Source organism: Arachis stenosperma, chromosome 3 (assembly GCF_014773155.1).
Source record: "Arachis stenosperma cultivar V10309 chromosome 3, arast.V10309.gnm1.PFL2, whole genome shotgun sequence".
NCBI classification, from domain to species: Eukaryota; Viridiplantae; Streptophyta; class Magnoliopsida; order Fabales; family Fabaceae; genus Arachis; species Arachis stenosperma.
This window is the reverse complement of record NC_080379.1, coordinates 8,534,923-8,548,735: the sequence shown is the minus strand read 5'-3', so window position 1 is coordinate 8,548,735 and position 13,813 is coordinate 8,534,923. Positions and strand designations below refer to the sequence as shown.

The window sequence follows — 13,813 nt, the reverse complement described above, 5'->3', positions numbered from 1 at the left end:
GACAGATATGATGTATTATTTATGGTAAAAACTCAGGTTCAGTTGAGTTCACGTGAAGTTAATAGTTGAGAGTTGTTAGATGAAAATTTAGTCAAATTAGTCAAACCATCTAAGAGCTCTCAATTATAAACTTTATATATCATTAATTATTGGTGTGAATAAATTGGATATTTTTTTAATATAGAAATAAGAAATTTGAGATCAGATTTCTTAGTAAATTTGATGAATATACAAATTTGATTTTTAGATTTGTAATTTTAAACAAATAAAAAATTATAAACACAAATTTGACTTTTAGATTTGTGATTTTAAAAAAATAAAAAATTATAAACAAATAAAAAATCATAAATACAAATTTTATCCTCAGATTTTTTATTTTTAAATTTGACCTTCCAATTTTTTTTATTTCTCGTTCACAATTTTATGATACACTTTTTATCTCCATGGTACAATAAAACACACCTTTTCTAATATTAAAAATAAAAACACGGCCTTGTGTAGTATTTTTCTTACTTATTATTATTATTATTATTATTATTATTATTATTATTATTATGTACTACCTATTTTTTCAAGAATCGAATTGAACTCGTTGATTTGAATGGATTAATTAAGAGTGAGTTAGTTATTAAACCAGTTAAATTTAGAATAAAAATTGACCAGTAATAAATTGGTTAAAGAATAAAAAAATTAATCAAACAATCAATTAATTAATCGAACTAATTTGTTTTTTAGTAATTAACCAATTTAAAATAATAAAATATTAAAAAATTATATAATTTATAGATAAATATATTATTTTATATATCAAGTTCAACCCTAACTAAAATTTGATTAAACTTTTAAATTTCTAACTTTACTGGGTTCGATTTTCAAAAGCTTACTAACTATCTTGTACCTAGTTTTACATATAAGAGTCTACTTTTTATTTTAGTTCTTTCCTTTCACCCTGTATGATAAAGCTTTGAAAAACTGCCCTTTCCTAGTAGTGGGAATTTCGTGGAAAGAAAGTTCGAGGGAACATTCTATTTATTATACTGAGTACTGTTTGGTAAGCAATAAATATCAACTAAGAGTTAGAGGTGGCAACATGGCAGCTAGGGGCACATTTTTGTTCTATTCAACCCTACTCTGTCGTATAATAATTCGCATAGAACCTGTTCTATTTAGTAAAACGTTAAATCCTAACTTGTCTCTGCGGGTATTCGCTCCGACCCAATCCGCTCATATAATTATTAAAATTCAATAAATAAAATTAAATTTTAAAATTTATATAATCATCATCACATATATAATATAAATTAAAGTAAAAATTTAAATATAATACAATATTATTAATTATTTACTAATTATTTTACATATATTATACATATTAAAATTATATATATTATATATATAACGGGACGGGTAAGAGCAGGTATTACCTAAATCCGACCCTGCTCCCGTCCCGCTAAAAACCTGCCCCCAGTGCGGGGCGAATAATTACCTGTCCCAAGCGAGTAAGGACGGGTGAGTACCCGCAGGTTTGGATGATATTGCCATCCCTATTAAGAAGCAATTAACAATTTATTAAACTAATTTTAATTTGTGTGCTTTTTAATCACAAACTCACTCTTCATATTATTGCAATCAATTAAAATTCATAATCAACCAAGTGTTCCAATTTTATTACGTCGGGTTGGCGAAAAAATCTCTCATTTTTATTGTTCCAAGTTTAATTTAAATTAAATCACAACCAAATCTTGTCTACTTTTTATTTGAAAAAGAAGCCCTATGCCCAAAAGGGAAGCGTATGGGTTGCGTTTCAGTACATGTATTATGATCATAAATAGATAAATAAATACTAGTTAGCTGATTTGGTTTATATCAATCTTGATTACAAAGTTTTTTCCCATAAAGTCTACTTCGGTGGCTAATTATTATATTGCACAACGTGAAAATCGGCCATTTTTTTTATATGATTTACACATGTGAATTATGTTGGGTTTTGAAGTTTTTTGGAGTGATATATATTGTTATGGATGTTATTTTTTAAAATTAAGACAAAAAGAAATTGGACTGTCCGATTTTTTTATAGAGCAAAAAAAAAACATAAATTAAATGGTTCAATTTGTATAAAACAGAAGTTGAGCTAGATTAAAATTGGACTTACTAATTTTTGAGTTTAAAAATATTTTTTAATGCGAGTACACATTAATTGGACCCACCAATTTTGGGTCTATAAAAAATTTGAAATTTGAAATTCGATCAGACTGTCCAATTTATTTGTTCATGTATGTATAAACCAAAATTGCACGGAACTCTCCGCTTCTTCTTCTTCTTCATTGTGAGTTTTAAATATGAGCTCATCATGTTCTTCTCCTCTCATTCTTCTCCTTTATACTTTCAGAAAAAATAATAGTGAGATTAAGAGTGTTTAATATCATTATAGATGATAGAATTATCTTAAAATTTTATTGTTATGGACAGATTTTATTACAAACATATGAGAGAGTTTAATTTGTACGTGAAAACTCATTTAGATGTTGTTATTCTGTCCACGTTGTTATTTGAAGAATTAAAAGGTATGATTTGTGAGAAGATAAATTCTCAATATCTAGGAGAGTATGTGTAGTCTCAAATATCTTCGATACCAATATAAGTAAATTTTCAAAGGATAATGTAAAGGCATGAAGTCATCAGTAAGAATGTGACTATATCGATTGGTCCACTGCATCACCCAAAAAGAATAGGTGTCGGCCCAATCTTGCTTCTTGGGTCCAGTTAATACTTCGCCATGTGATGCACTTAGATCCCGCTCTTGATTAGGAACGCCCTGGATCAAATTAAATTACCTCATAAATCTATCGAATGCGTGTCACTTGACACATTCGAATAATATAAGCGCACCGTGGCACTCCAAATAATCGAATGATGACGGATGTCTAAAGGAATCACGTCTGACTCAATGCGTTCAATGTCATAAGCCTGCCAAACAAACTGGAAACATCGATGTTATCATATGATTACACAACAATTAATTCATTGACCAAACTAAAGCAGGTACTAGTTTTTTATAACATACATGTCCTTCTTGCAAATCATTCAACAACCTCCTGTAATGAATAAGCGAATAATATCGGTAAGCATAGTTTTCACGATCCTAGTTATGCCACCTGCCATTAGACAATCTCTTAATTAATTTATTTTATAAAAAATAAAATATAATTTCTAGTAATTCTTTCAACGAATACATTAATTCATTTTACCTGTTTACAATCAGAAACACTCGAGGATTGCCGAGAATCGGCGCAAGAAATAGTAGACGGATCGAAACCCAAGTAAACAAAAGTGTCAGCGGACCATCCATCCCGTTGCAGTCGACACGAGTTGCCCTACACAATGATCTATACAAGTGTGCGAGGCATGACGAACCCCAACTAAACTGTATGATCCCAGCGAAGTTACGAAACAAAGGCAGAAATTTTCAATGCACCACTGCACCCAACTTGTCTCCAAACAGAATTGTTCCAAATAACAACATTATGTGACACTTTACGTACCTCTGAATGTGAATATCATCAGTCAACATTATGCAATCTTTCAAACCTCTAAACCACAATTTTATAAAGCTTCCTCTACAGTCCGTCTTCTTCGGTGCAACCCCAAACTAGTGCAAGCACTCGGCCTCCAAGGCCTCAAAACTACTCATGGTCGTTCTTGTAACTGGAAGACTATTTGTCGGCAGACCGAGAATTATCACCACATCCTCCAACGTCACAACACACTCACCAACTGAAAAATGAAATATGTGAGTCTCAGGCCGCCATCTCTCGATTAAAACATTAATCATTGCTGACTGGCATTGGATGACTCCACTCTGAAAAACATGATAAAAATCAATCTCCCATAAATATCCCTCAACAATTTGGTTGTATGAATCCAACGGCATAAAGTGATCACATATCAACATCTGTAAATCCTACAATATCACATTTTCATTATAACTACCAGTAAATAATTATATTAACAATAACATAATTATATTCACATGTCCATTATAACTACCAATAAAATTATATTTTACACTCATATTTATTAACTTATAATAAAAACTAATTAACTTTAAATGCATAATCAAAATAAGTTCAATAATGATAAATTATTTATAAAACTTATATATATATATTCTTTATTTTACATAACATAACCAGAATAAGTTCACAAGTGTATTTCACACTTATATTATTATTATTATTATTATTATTATTAAAAACCAACATTATTATAATAATAACCATAAAACAATATATTAAATTTGTAATTTAAGTTTGATCTTTACTAATTTATTGTTTAAATTACACTAAATTATATTAAATTCAATTATTAATAATCATAAATAATTTATTAAATTTATATTTTTTTTAACTTAAACTATTCTAAATTCATACTTCTTCTTCTAAATTTATATTTCTAATTCTAGTACAATACAATTAAAATAAAAATATATTAATTAAAATTTCATTCCAACATATAATAATAATAATAATAATAATAATAATAATAATAATAATAATATCCACAGATTTATAAATTGATTTCATTCGTGCATTCCACCCAAAATAATCAATAATCATAAATTTCCTTCTAAAACAAAACATATTATTAATCAAAATAATTCACATACTTTATAAACTAATTAATTCTACTTTATTTACTATTTCTAAAACTTAACAATAATCATATCATCCGTACATATTTAATTAGTGCTACTATAATATTATTACTAAAATATAATATTATCACTATTATTTTTATTAAATTAAAATATTAAATAACAAAAATTTATATAATTTAGATGTCTAAGATAATTAATAGTGTAAAATTCTAGCTGATTCATTTTTTTTATTTTTGGTCTTCTTGATATTATGTTCAAATTTTTTTTCTGCTACTATGTGATTTAACAATGGCCAAAAATGGAGATGGTTGTGGAGTTGAAGAGCAAACAGAGAAAAAGATTTGTGTATGAAAGTAAAAATGATAGCCGCTAGGAGAGGGAGATAACATTGAAAAGAGTTATTGGATGTATCAAAGCCAATCAAAAACTAGCTGCATGAGCACCAAAAAGTAACAGTCCGATTTATCTTGCGCAATCTTTATAGTTCGGTGAAGCACCATAAACTTCTGTCATACTGCTATACATCAACACTCTTTTTATAAATTACTTTTTTTAACATCAATTTAAATATTATCTATGTTATTTAAATTAAAAAAAAAACATTTATGTAGGTAAGAATAGAGTGAGTTCTCCATCCATTCCCTATTATCACCACCACAAAGATCAAAAACTCTTTTCATATATTACAGAAACAATATGTATTTTTTTTTTAGACTTGAACAATATGTATTTACTCCAGCATTGTTGTTTGGCGTAGTTAGTTTTCTTGCAACAGACGACTCGCTCGTGTGACACTAAGCAGTAACATTTTGAAGGCCCGAACTAATTTTTGAAAGGAATCATTGAATTGAGTTATTGAGAGAAGTTTTCTCAACCAACATAAAGTAATCTAGTAAATGATCACATCTTTTAGAAAATATGTGGGTTTAAATATATGATTCTTCCTAAGCAGGGACGGACATACGAGATAAGTGGAGATCTTGGTCTCTCAACTTTTTAAAAAAAAATTAATAATAATAAGTTATTAAGTATGATTTAATTTTAAAAAAAAATTATTTAATATTTAGTCTAGTATAAATAAAAGTTCAATCCAATTTAAATATTAATAATTTTTAATATTTAAAAAATAAATAATAATATTTAAAAAAATATTATTATTAATATTTTTTAATTAAATAAAAATTTTTAAATTTCATAAAATAAATGTTTTTCTCTTGTGACCATTTTTTTTATTCATTTGATATTAATTTTTTTTATTTTATCTGTTACAGATGAGATATCTTTTTTAGTTATAAATATTGTGAAGAATAACTCAAAAATAAAATAAAAGATAATTTTTTTACTAATTATCTTTTAATTATATTAAAAAAATTATTAAAAAAATTAACACAAATTCTATTATCAATAAATTTTATAATATAAAAAATTACTTCATTAGTAAAGAGTACAAATTATTTAAGTAAAGAGTACACATTGGTGTCAGGTTAAAAAAGTGACAGGTGCAATTCATAAATTATGGATTGTTGGATAATGGGCTGAAAGTTGGTGGCCCATGTGAACTTGGCCAAGGATAATGAAAAATAAAAAAGTAGTCCAAAAATTCACCAAAGTGCCTAACCGAAAACCAAAGTGCACCAATGAATCCGTTTTCTTTTCAAGTTTCAACAAGTAAAAAAAAAAAAACCTCTCCTGAAAGTCGAAAAAGAAAAAAATGATATTTTTTATTTATTTATAAAATATATATTTTTTATTATAAGAATTAAATAACATACATTTTAGTCTATCAAATTAAAATATTTATTTATAATTATTTTTATATTTAAATTAGTCATAATTATATTAATGTTTCAAAAACAGAAATAATAATACATAATATATATTTATTATTATTATAACAGTTTTTATTTATTTTTAATATTTTAACTTGTTACAAAAATATTTAATTCAATCATTAAAGAAAATATTAAAAATAGTTAAAATTTCTTAAGTCAATAATCATATATATTTTATATTATTAATATTATTATAATAGTAAAATTAATAACATGAAATGCACTTTTTATTATATATTTTATTTATTTTTTTATTTTATCATTAATCATGAAATATATAAAAAATTTAAACTTAAATTTTTTGTAACAAGTTAAAATATTTAAAAAATTTCTATTTATTATATTAATAATAAATATATATTTTATATTTTATTACTAATATATAATTATAATAATAATTATTAAAAGTATTATAATCAAATAGACTAAAGTGTAGCCAACGAGTTATAACTCAAATGGCATAATCTTCCCATACTCACCTAAACAAACTTGAAAACTTCATATCATTTACATTTTACAGTATTACTTGAAAAAATATTGACTGATCTGATTCAATAGTCAATACAAACCACAGTAAACAGTATTTATTCCTTCATAGAATATAATCACGGAGTTTGTAAAATTATATTTACCAATTGAACATGGATTAACCATATTGACATTTATTACCTCATGAGATATCATGGCTGAGAAATTTAAAAGTTGACAATGTTCTTTTCTCTAAAGCTTTCAACAGTCTCTTTGAGGGTTACTTCCAAAGGTGTGAATTCGATTCCCAAACTCTCTGCCTTTTCTTTGGAAACCTGATATGTTGGCACAAATGGCTTATCGTCTTCGCACCTGATAACATTGTTCAAAGTTATAAAATGTTATCAGAAAAATCAAAAGAACAAAAACAGGCTTAAACTATTTAAACTAGAATATGAAAATAGACAGGATTATGTATAAAGATTTGACTGAATTGAATGGATGGAAAACAAACCAGGAATGAAAGAACAGTTCATAAATTTAAAAGTGGATTCTACTAACTTTATTCAACCACGCAGTCATGCAAGAAGTAAATTCATTTAAGCCAAATTGAGAGGAAAAAAATGATCTATTGAAACACATTGATGAGGGAAAAATTAGTGAAGATAAAGGATGCTATTGATGAGACTGATATATATTTACGGTGCTTATATTGGATAACTGAATACTATTATCCTTTACTATTATTAAGCCTTATACCAAAAAGATTGAAAATTAAAAGTATGCATTTTTATTAAATGATTTTAGAAAGAAAAATGTCACTCTTGCATTTATTCATGGGTACATGCATCTTCAGCACTTTTCCTCTTGATTTCAGTTTTGGCGCATACATTAGACTAAGCAAATCAATTTCAATCCTCTTGTTTTCAGCTTGAATCAAGTTTTCAAACTAGACATTAAAATTTCAAAAGAAAGTTTAGTAAATAATTAAACTTACTTATCCTTAATCTGTAATGTCGGGTAAAGATCATGCAAAATCCTAGCAAGTTCAGAGTAGTGCACCACTCTCTCAACAATAAGATATCTTCCACTAGCTGTAGGAATCTCATATGCCTGAATATGGGCGATCGCGACATCTTTCACGTTCACCCATCCAAAAACTCTATTTGGAAATGGTGCACCTGCATCAGCATCAACCAAGTTAAACAGTGGTTCTATTCTTGGATCAAGGCAAAATAATGATCAAAATCAAACTGATATTTTGATTCATTATCCAAAGATATTATTACATCAATTGACTACAATGTTCTTTGAATTTCAACTTTGATACATCATAAATTCATTATTGAATATAAGTTACCATTTATTATGCTTAGGATTGGCTCAACGCTTTCATTAACTTCTGGTTGTAACAGAGGTCCTGCTACCATTGATGGTAAAATAGAAACCATGTCAATGCCATTCTTGTTTGCAAATTTCCAGGCTGCATCCTCTGCTAATGTCTTTGAAAGTGAATACCATCTCTGACAATTCAAATAGGAAATGGCAAGAAAATCAGATAAATTGCTAACATATTACATAAGGCAAAAAGTTCTAGTTGTAGTTCATTTCTGAATGAGTTCTAGTAAGCATAGAACAAAACCTCTAGTTTCGTACAGTTATCAGCATCTGAAAACCATGTCTCATCGACCACTACATCGGGAGTTAAAGGCCTATCTGTAAATACAACCGCAGAAATAGAAGATGTCAATACTACTCGTTTCACCGATGGTGATTTTGCACAGGATTGAAGGACATTCAAGGTTCCTTTCACTGCTGGATCAATTAATTCAGCCTGAAGCAAAGAAACAAAAGAAAAGTGAATAATAGGCAACTGAGCTGTTTCAAAAGGACAGGGCAATGGAAATTAGATAGAACTCTTCTCAAGGACATTATGCATAACACCTTTTCATTTGTTAAAAAAAAAAAAAAAAAAAAAAACTAACCTCTCTTGAGGTTTTAAGTTATATACTTAGTATCCATGTATTTAATAAAATTTGGCATTGACAAATGAAGGGGTGTCATATCAAATATCATCTAAGCTTAACAGAGAGGTCTGTGTAATTTAACCTTTCTTCTTTTGTAGGTAAGACAAATAAATAATAAGCACCTTAGAATATATCAACTTGGACATGTAATTCTCATAAGTTGCATTAGATTCCATAGAAATAGAAATAGATATATTTTGTTTTCAATCTTTCAGAAATTATATATATATATATATATAATCGTATATTGTCATGCCAGCAAAAGCAACTAATTTTTAAATTCTCCGCTTAAAACTTATCCAAACATTAATTTGATTAGATTACTATATAAAGCTTCATGTCCGTACATCAAAATTAAACAATAAAGTTTCTGTCTTTAGAAAAATTTGGCCATCTAAAAAGAGTTTGTCTCTATATTTATATATAAAGCAAAGACAGTGAAATTAGCGGCAAAAAGGGGATTATGAACAAGAAATTAACGAATTGAATTATGGAAAAAAGCAACCTGCGGGTCATTAACAGCCCGAAGCGTAACAGGCGAAGCAGTATGAAAGACACCATCGCAACCGTCAATGGCAGAGTCAAAGGAGCCATCTTCTAGAAGGTCCGCCTTAAAGATCTGCAACCTCTCCTTTGCGCCGTGGAGTTTGAGCAAGTGATCAAGCTTCTTTGGATTACCTGAGACGTTGGGTTAAAATTGAGATTAAGGAGTGATTATTAATTAGTGAGAGTGAATTAGTAACTAATAAGGCTGACTTGGATCACGAAGGGTGGCCCTAACAGTGTAGCCACGTTGAAGGAGGAGGTTGACTATCCATGACGCTATGTAACCAGAAGCGCCGGTAACACACACCACTTTCCGATTTCCATTTCCAATTCCAATTCCAGCGATGCTGTTGCTCATTCTCTCAGTCTCTTCCTTTGTTGTGCAGCTCTTTCCGGATTTTGCTGCTGTCTTCTTTTCTTGTCCCCTTCTAATTTTGGTGACATTTCAGATTTCACTACTAAGTTAAAATAAATGTGAAAACTCATTTAATTTTATTTGAAATTGATCGTTGAAAATTATTAAATAATTTGATATATTTAATTAAATTATTATATCTAACCATTCTCAAGTTATTCATAATTTTATATAAAATTATCTGTATTTCAGTTTTTATTCGATTTTACTAAAAAATCAAATACGAATATAGTCAATTAGAACCAACTAACTTTAAAATAGGAGGTTCGTTATAAAAAAAAATTTATATTCCTTCTAATTTTTTAAATTTTAAAACTAAAAATATAAAAAAATTATTTGAGTTTAGCTCATGATATAATTGATTTTTACATTTTTTCAAAATCTATTTAATAATATAACATATAATTAAACGAATCAAATTCCTTCAAAAAAAAAAAATATAATGCTTTAGCCTTTAAGCATCCTTTATAATTTAGTCGTATTATAGAAATATAAGATCTAATTGGTAACATGTCAATTATACTTGGTTATTAATCACAGCCCACCAATTATTTATTCCAATATCATTAATGATATTAAAGATAATTAATTGAATTTTTCGTACAGTTGATTAGTTATTATTGTTTGTATTTTTTTTTTTGAAAACCATTTTTATTTTAATTTATCAAATATAAATATTAAAATAATAAAAAATTATCTTTTAAAAATTAAATTTAATAAGCCATTATATATATATATATATATATATATATATATATATATATATATATATATAAACTTTACGAAATCATCAACCTTAATATGCTAAAAGTGAATGTTTACGCTTTCATAACTTCTATTTCCCTTCAAAATAGAGTTTATTATTGATCACTATTATTTTATTTATATTCTTAATATTATCCAATCATTAATTACTTATTTTAACATACAATATATTAATTTTTCTATTGTCTCCACAAATTTATAATTATTACAAGAAATTTACAACTATGATTAATAATTTACGAAATAAATTATTAAGAGTAATTAAAAATAGAAGATATATACTAAGAATAAAAGCAAATATAAGTTATTATTTGATTATTTGGTGGAGAGTTTAAATTTTTTATTTTTAAATAATAAATAAATAAATCAACAATTGTGTCACGTTCTTCACTGCTATAAGAAACACTTAATACTATTAGATTTATCGTCGGATATGACAATAAATTCGTCGGATAAAAAAATTATCGTCGGATTATATTTTTTTATGGTAAATCTACTGGTAATATTTGGAAGAGAAAAAGAAAAATTGGCGCAAACATTACTGTCAGAATTATTGACGAATTTATCCGCTGATAAAGTTCAATTAATGGAACACTATGTTTTAGTCATACGAAATATATTATCATCGGATTTATCCACTGGTAAATCCAGCAATAAACCTTATCTAAATTCAAAATGCGCGGCTCTCTCCCCTCACTTTCGAGAACACTCTTTTCTCTTCCTCATTCTTCTCTCTCTTCTCTCTCCCCTGCAACTATCTCCGACAGCCCCTCCGGTCACCCTCCGCCAGTGATGCCCACCTCCATTCTCCTCCAAAGTCTGCGTCATCTGTATCATGTTTCGTTATCTCAAATGGAGTTGCTCCCTCTGTCTCCGCCACCATTGGAACTTAGAAGAGCTACCGTTGCAGTTCTCTTTGTCGCCGAAGTTGTGTCTTTCCTCCGTCGTCCAAGTAGGTTGCCCTCATCATTCTTCCTATTCCATCTTATTTTTATTTTTTAAATAAAAAATCCAAACCCCCTTTTGCCCTCTCCAATGGTGCATCTCCTTCCTCTTCCAGAGCTTGAAGCTACGAATTCCTCTTTCTGCTACTCCGCGAGCTCTATAGTCACTTTGTTGTCGTCTTATGCCTCTTGTCGCCTTCGTTTTCAGACCTACTCGCCTCCAGCTCCATTCCTTCTGGCTTTCAGGTACAGTGCATGACTCTATTATTCAATTCAGTTCTTCAACATCTCGTCGCTGATTGTTCTTCTTCAGCCTCTATTAGTTGTTTTTCTTATTACTGATTCTTCTTGTTAATTGTTATATTGTTGCATAGATGTTCAGTTCTTGTAGTTATTAAATTTATTTGTTGTTATTGTTCTTGATTAATTAAATTTTTTTTAATAATTATTCAGTTCTCATAGTTATTGTTGTTATGATCTTGTTGATTTGTTAGTACTTGTTGTTGTTGCTGTTATTATTCTTGTTGATTTGTTAAATTTTTTGCTAATAATTATTCAATTTTTCAAGATCTCTACTTTAATTTGAGCCTTGTTTTCTGTGTCTCTATTGTGTTTAGAAACATGTCGTTGAGGTACTTTTGTGTTGTTTAACCAAGTAATTGTTGTCACAATACCTTTTTTCACTGTCGTTTTTGCTTATCTAATGACGTTTAAAAGAAAGATTTGACTCACATATCTCACATTTGTTCAGATTGTCACTGGTGTCAAAATTACCAGCAGGATAAGTAAGTAACTTTAACAAAATTGTGAGTAAATTATTAGAGTTTTAGTGCATTTTAATTGATCTCTTGATTTGTTAATTTGAATAGTATTATAGCAAGGTATAGTAAATACTTCAACTTTAGCTTCTTTATGTTTTGTTATTTTTTGTTTTCAGCTTCTCTATAATTTTGTAATTTGTTTAGGATGTAAGGGTTTATTTAATTTGACGATCTTGTGATTTGAATTAGAATTGCAAATTATATAGGAATTATTTTTTGGATCTTTAGTTTTTTTATTTATCATTGTTATTGTTTAGCTCCTATATAAATGGTAGATTCCATACATTTATGAATGAAGTAGTTTTAAAGTAGAAGAAAAGAGATAAAAGAAACTTGTTTAGTTAATCTTCTGTTTTTCAGTTGTGTCACCTAAAGTAATAAATAAGTTGTTGCTGGTTCTATTTAAAATTATATATTGAATTTTTAAATAAATTTTTAAAAAATAAAATTTAGGTGTACCCTCCGTTAAATTCACTAATAATTATTAATTTAATTATTAATATTAAATAATATATTATCGTCGGATTTATAAAAAAAAATTCGATGGTAACAACCTCCAAAATTTCGTAATTAAAAATTTATATTCGTCTCTAAATTTGCCGGTAAATAATTACTAGTGACGTTTATACTGTTGAATTTATTCCATTGTTAAATTTGACGATAAATAGTTTACGGTGAATTTTTTGATAAATTCATCGATATCTGACGACTTTCTTATAGTGCACAAAATTATATTTAATGACATGATAACAATATAATAGAATTTTTAATCACAATTGAAAAATTACATTTGAAGTGAAAAAGAGAAGAGAATAATAAACACTATAAAAAATTACTAAAATAGCGACCGATTTTAACAAATATCTATATATATGATCCTAAATAATATTTAAATTTGACTAGATAATTATATACTATATATGGAAAAAATACATATAGTCCATAAAAATATAATATATTGTCTTTTATATACAATATATACAATATATATGTTCATACCCTGACCCAATGTTAAAGGCCCAGGTCCAATCGAAAGGCCTGATCCAATAGATTAAGCCTAGTAAAGCACCGACCTCCACTTAAGAGGTCGGTGTCCACCACGACTCAGTACGAAGAAGTCGGTTATGAGATTAGCTGGCAGATAAATACTCATTCAAATGAGTAACCGCCCCTGAAATCTCTCTAACCACTTCATAAAGCCATATCTTAACCCCCCCAAGATAATGGGACGGTTATTATCCTAAAGATACGGCACTACTCCAACGGTGGTTATTGGCTCACCACTATAAGTACACTGACACCAATCAGGTATTTCTAAGTCCAATACTCTCTAGACCT

At 27.9% G+C, this 13,813-nt stretch overlaps 1 protein-coding gene and 1 long non-coding RNA gene across 2 annotated transcripts; both read right to left on the bottom strand.

The window, feature by feature from the left end:
* Positions 1 to 2,982: 2,982 nt before the first annotated feature.
* On the bottom strand, positions 2,983 to 3,853 carry LOC130967374 (uncharacterized). The gene is made up of 3 exons (XR_009081326.1): positions 3,543 to 3,853; positions 3,249 to 3,424; positions 2,983 to 3,155 (listed from the first exon to the last, which is right to left on the bottom strand). It is a non-coding gene; the product is annotated as an uncharacterized LOC130967374 (long non-coding RNA).
* A 3,094-nt stretch (positions 3,854 to 6,947) lies between these two features.
* Positions 6,948 to 9,973, bottom strand: LOC130967371 (phenylacetaldehyde reductase-like). The gene is made up of 6 exons (XM_057892187.1): positions 9,741 to 9,973; positions 9,490 to 9,662; positions 8,600 to 8,791; positions 8,318 to 8,480; positions 7,955 to 8,138; positions 6,948 to 7,329 (listed from the first exon to the last, which is right to left on the bottom strand). The coding sequence occupies exons 1-6, from the start codon at positions 9,886 to 9,888 to the stop codon at positions 7,185 to 7,187; spliced, it is 1,005 nt and encodes a 334-aa protein (XP_057748170.1). The 5' UTR covers positions 9,889 to 9,973; the 3' UTR covers positions 6,948 to 7,184.
* Between the last annotated feature and the right edge of the window lie 3,840 nt (positions 9,974 to 13,813).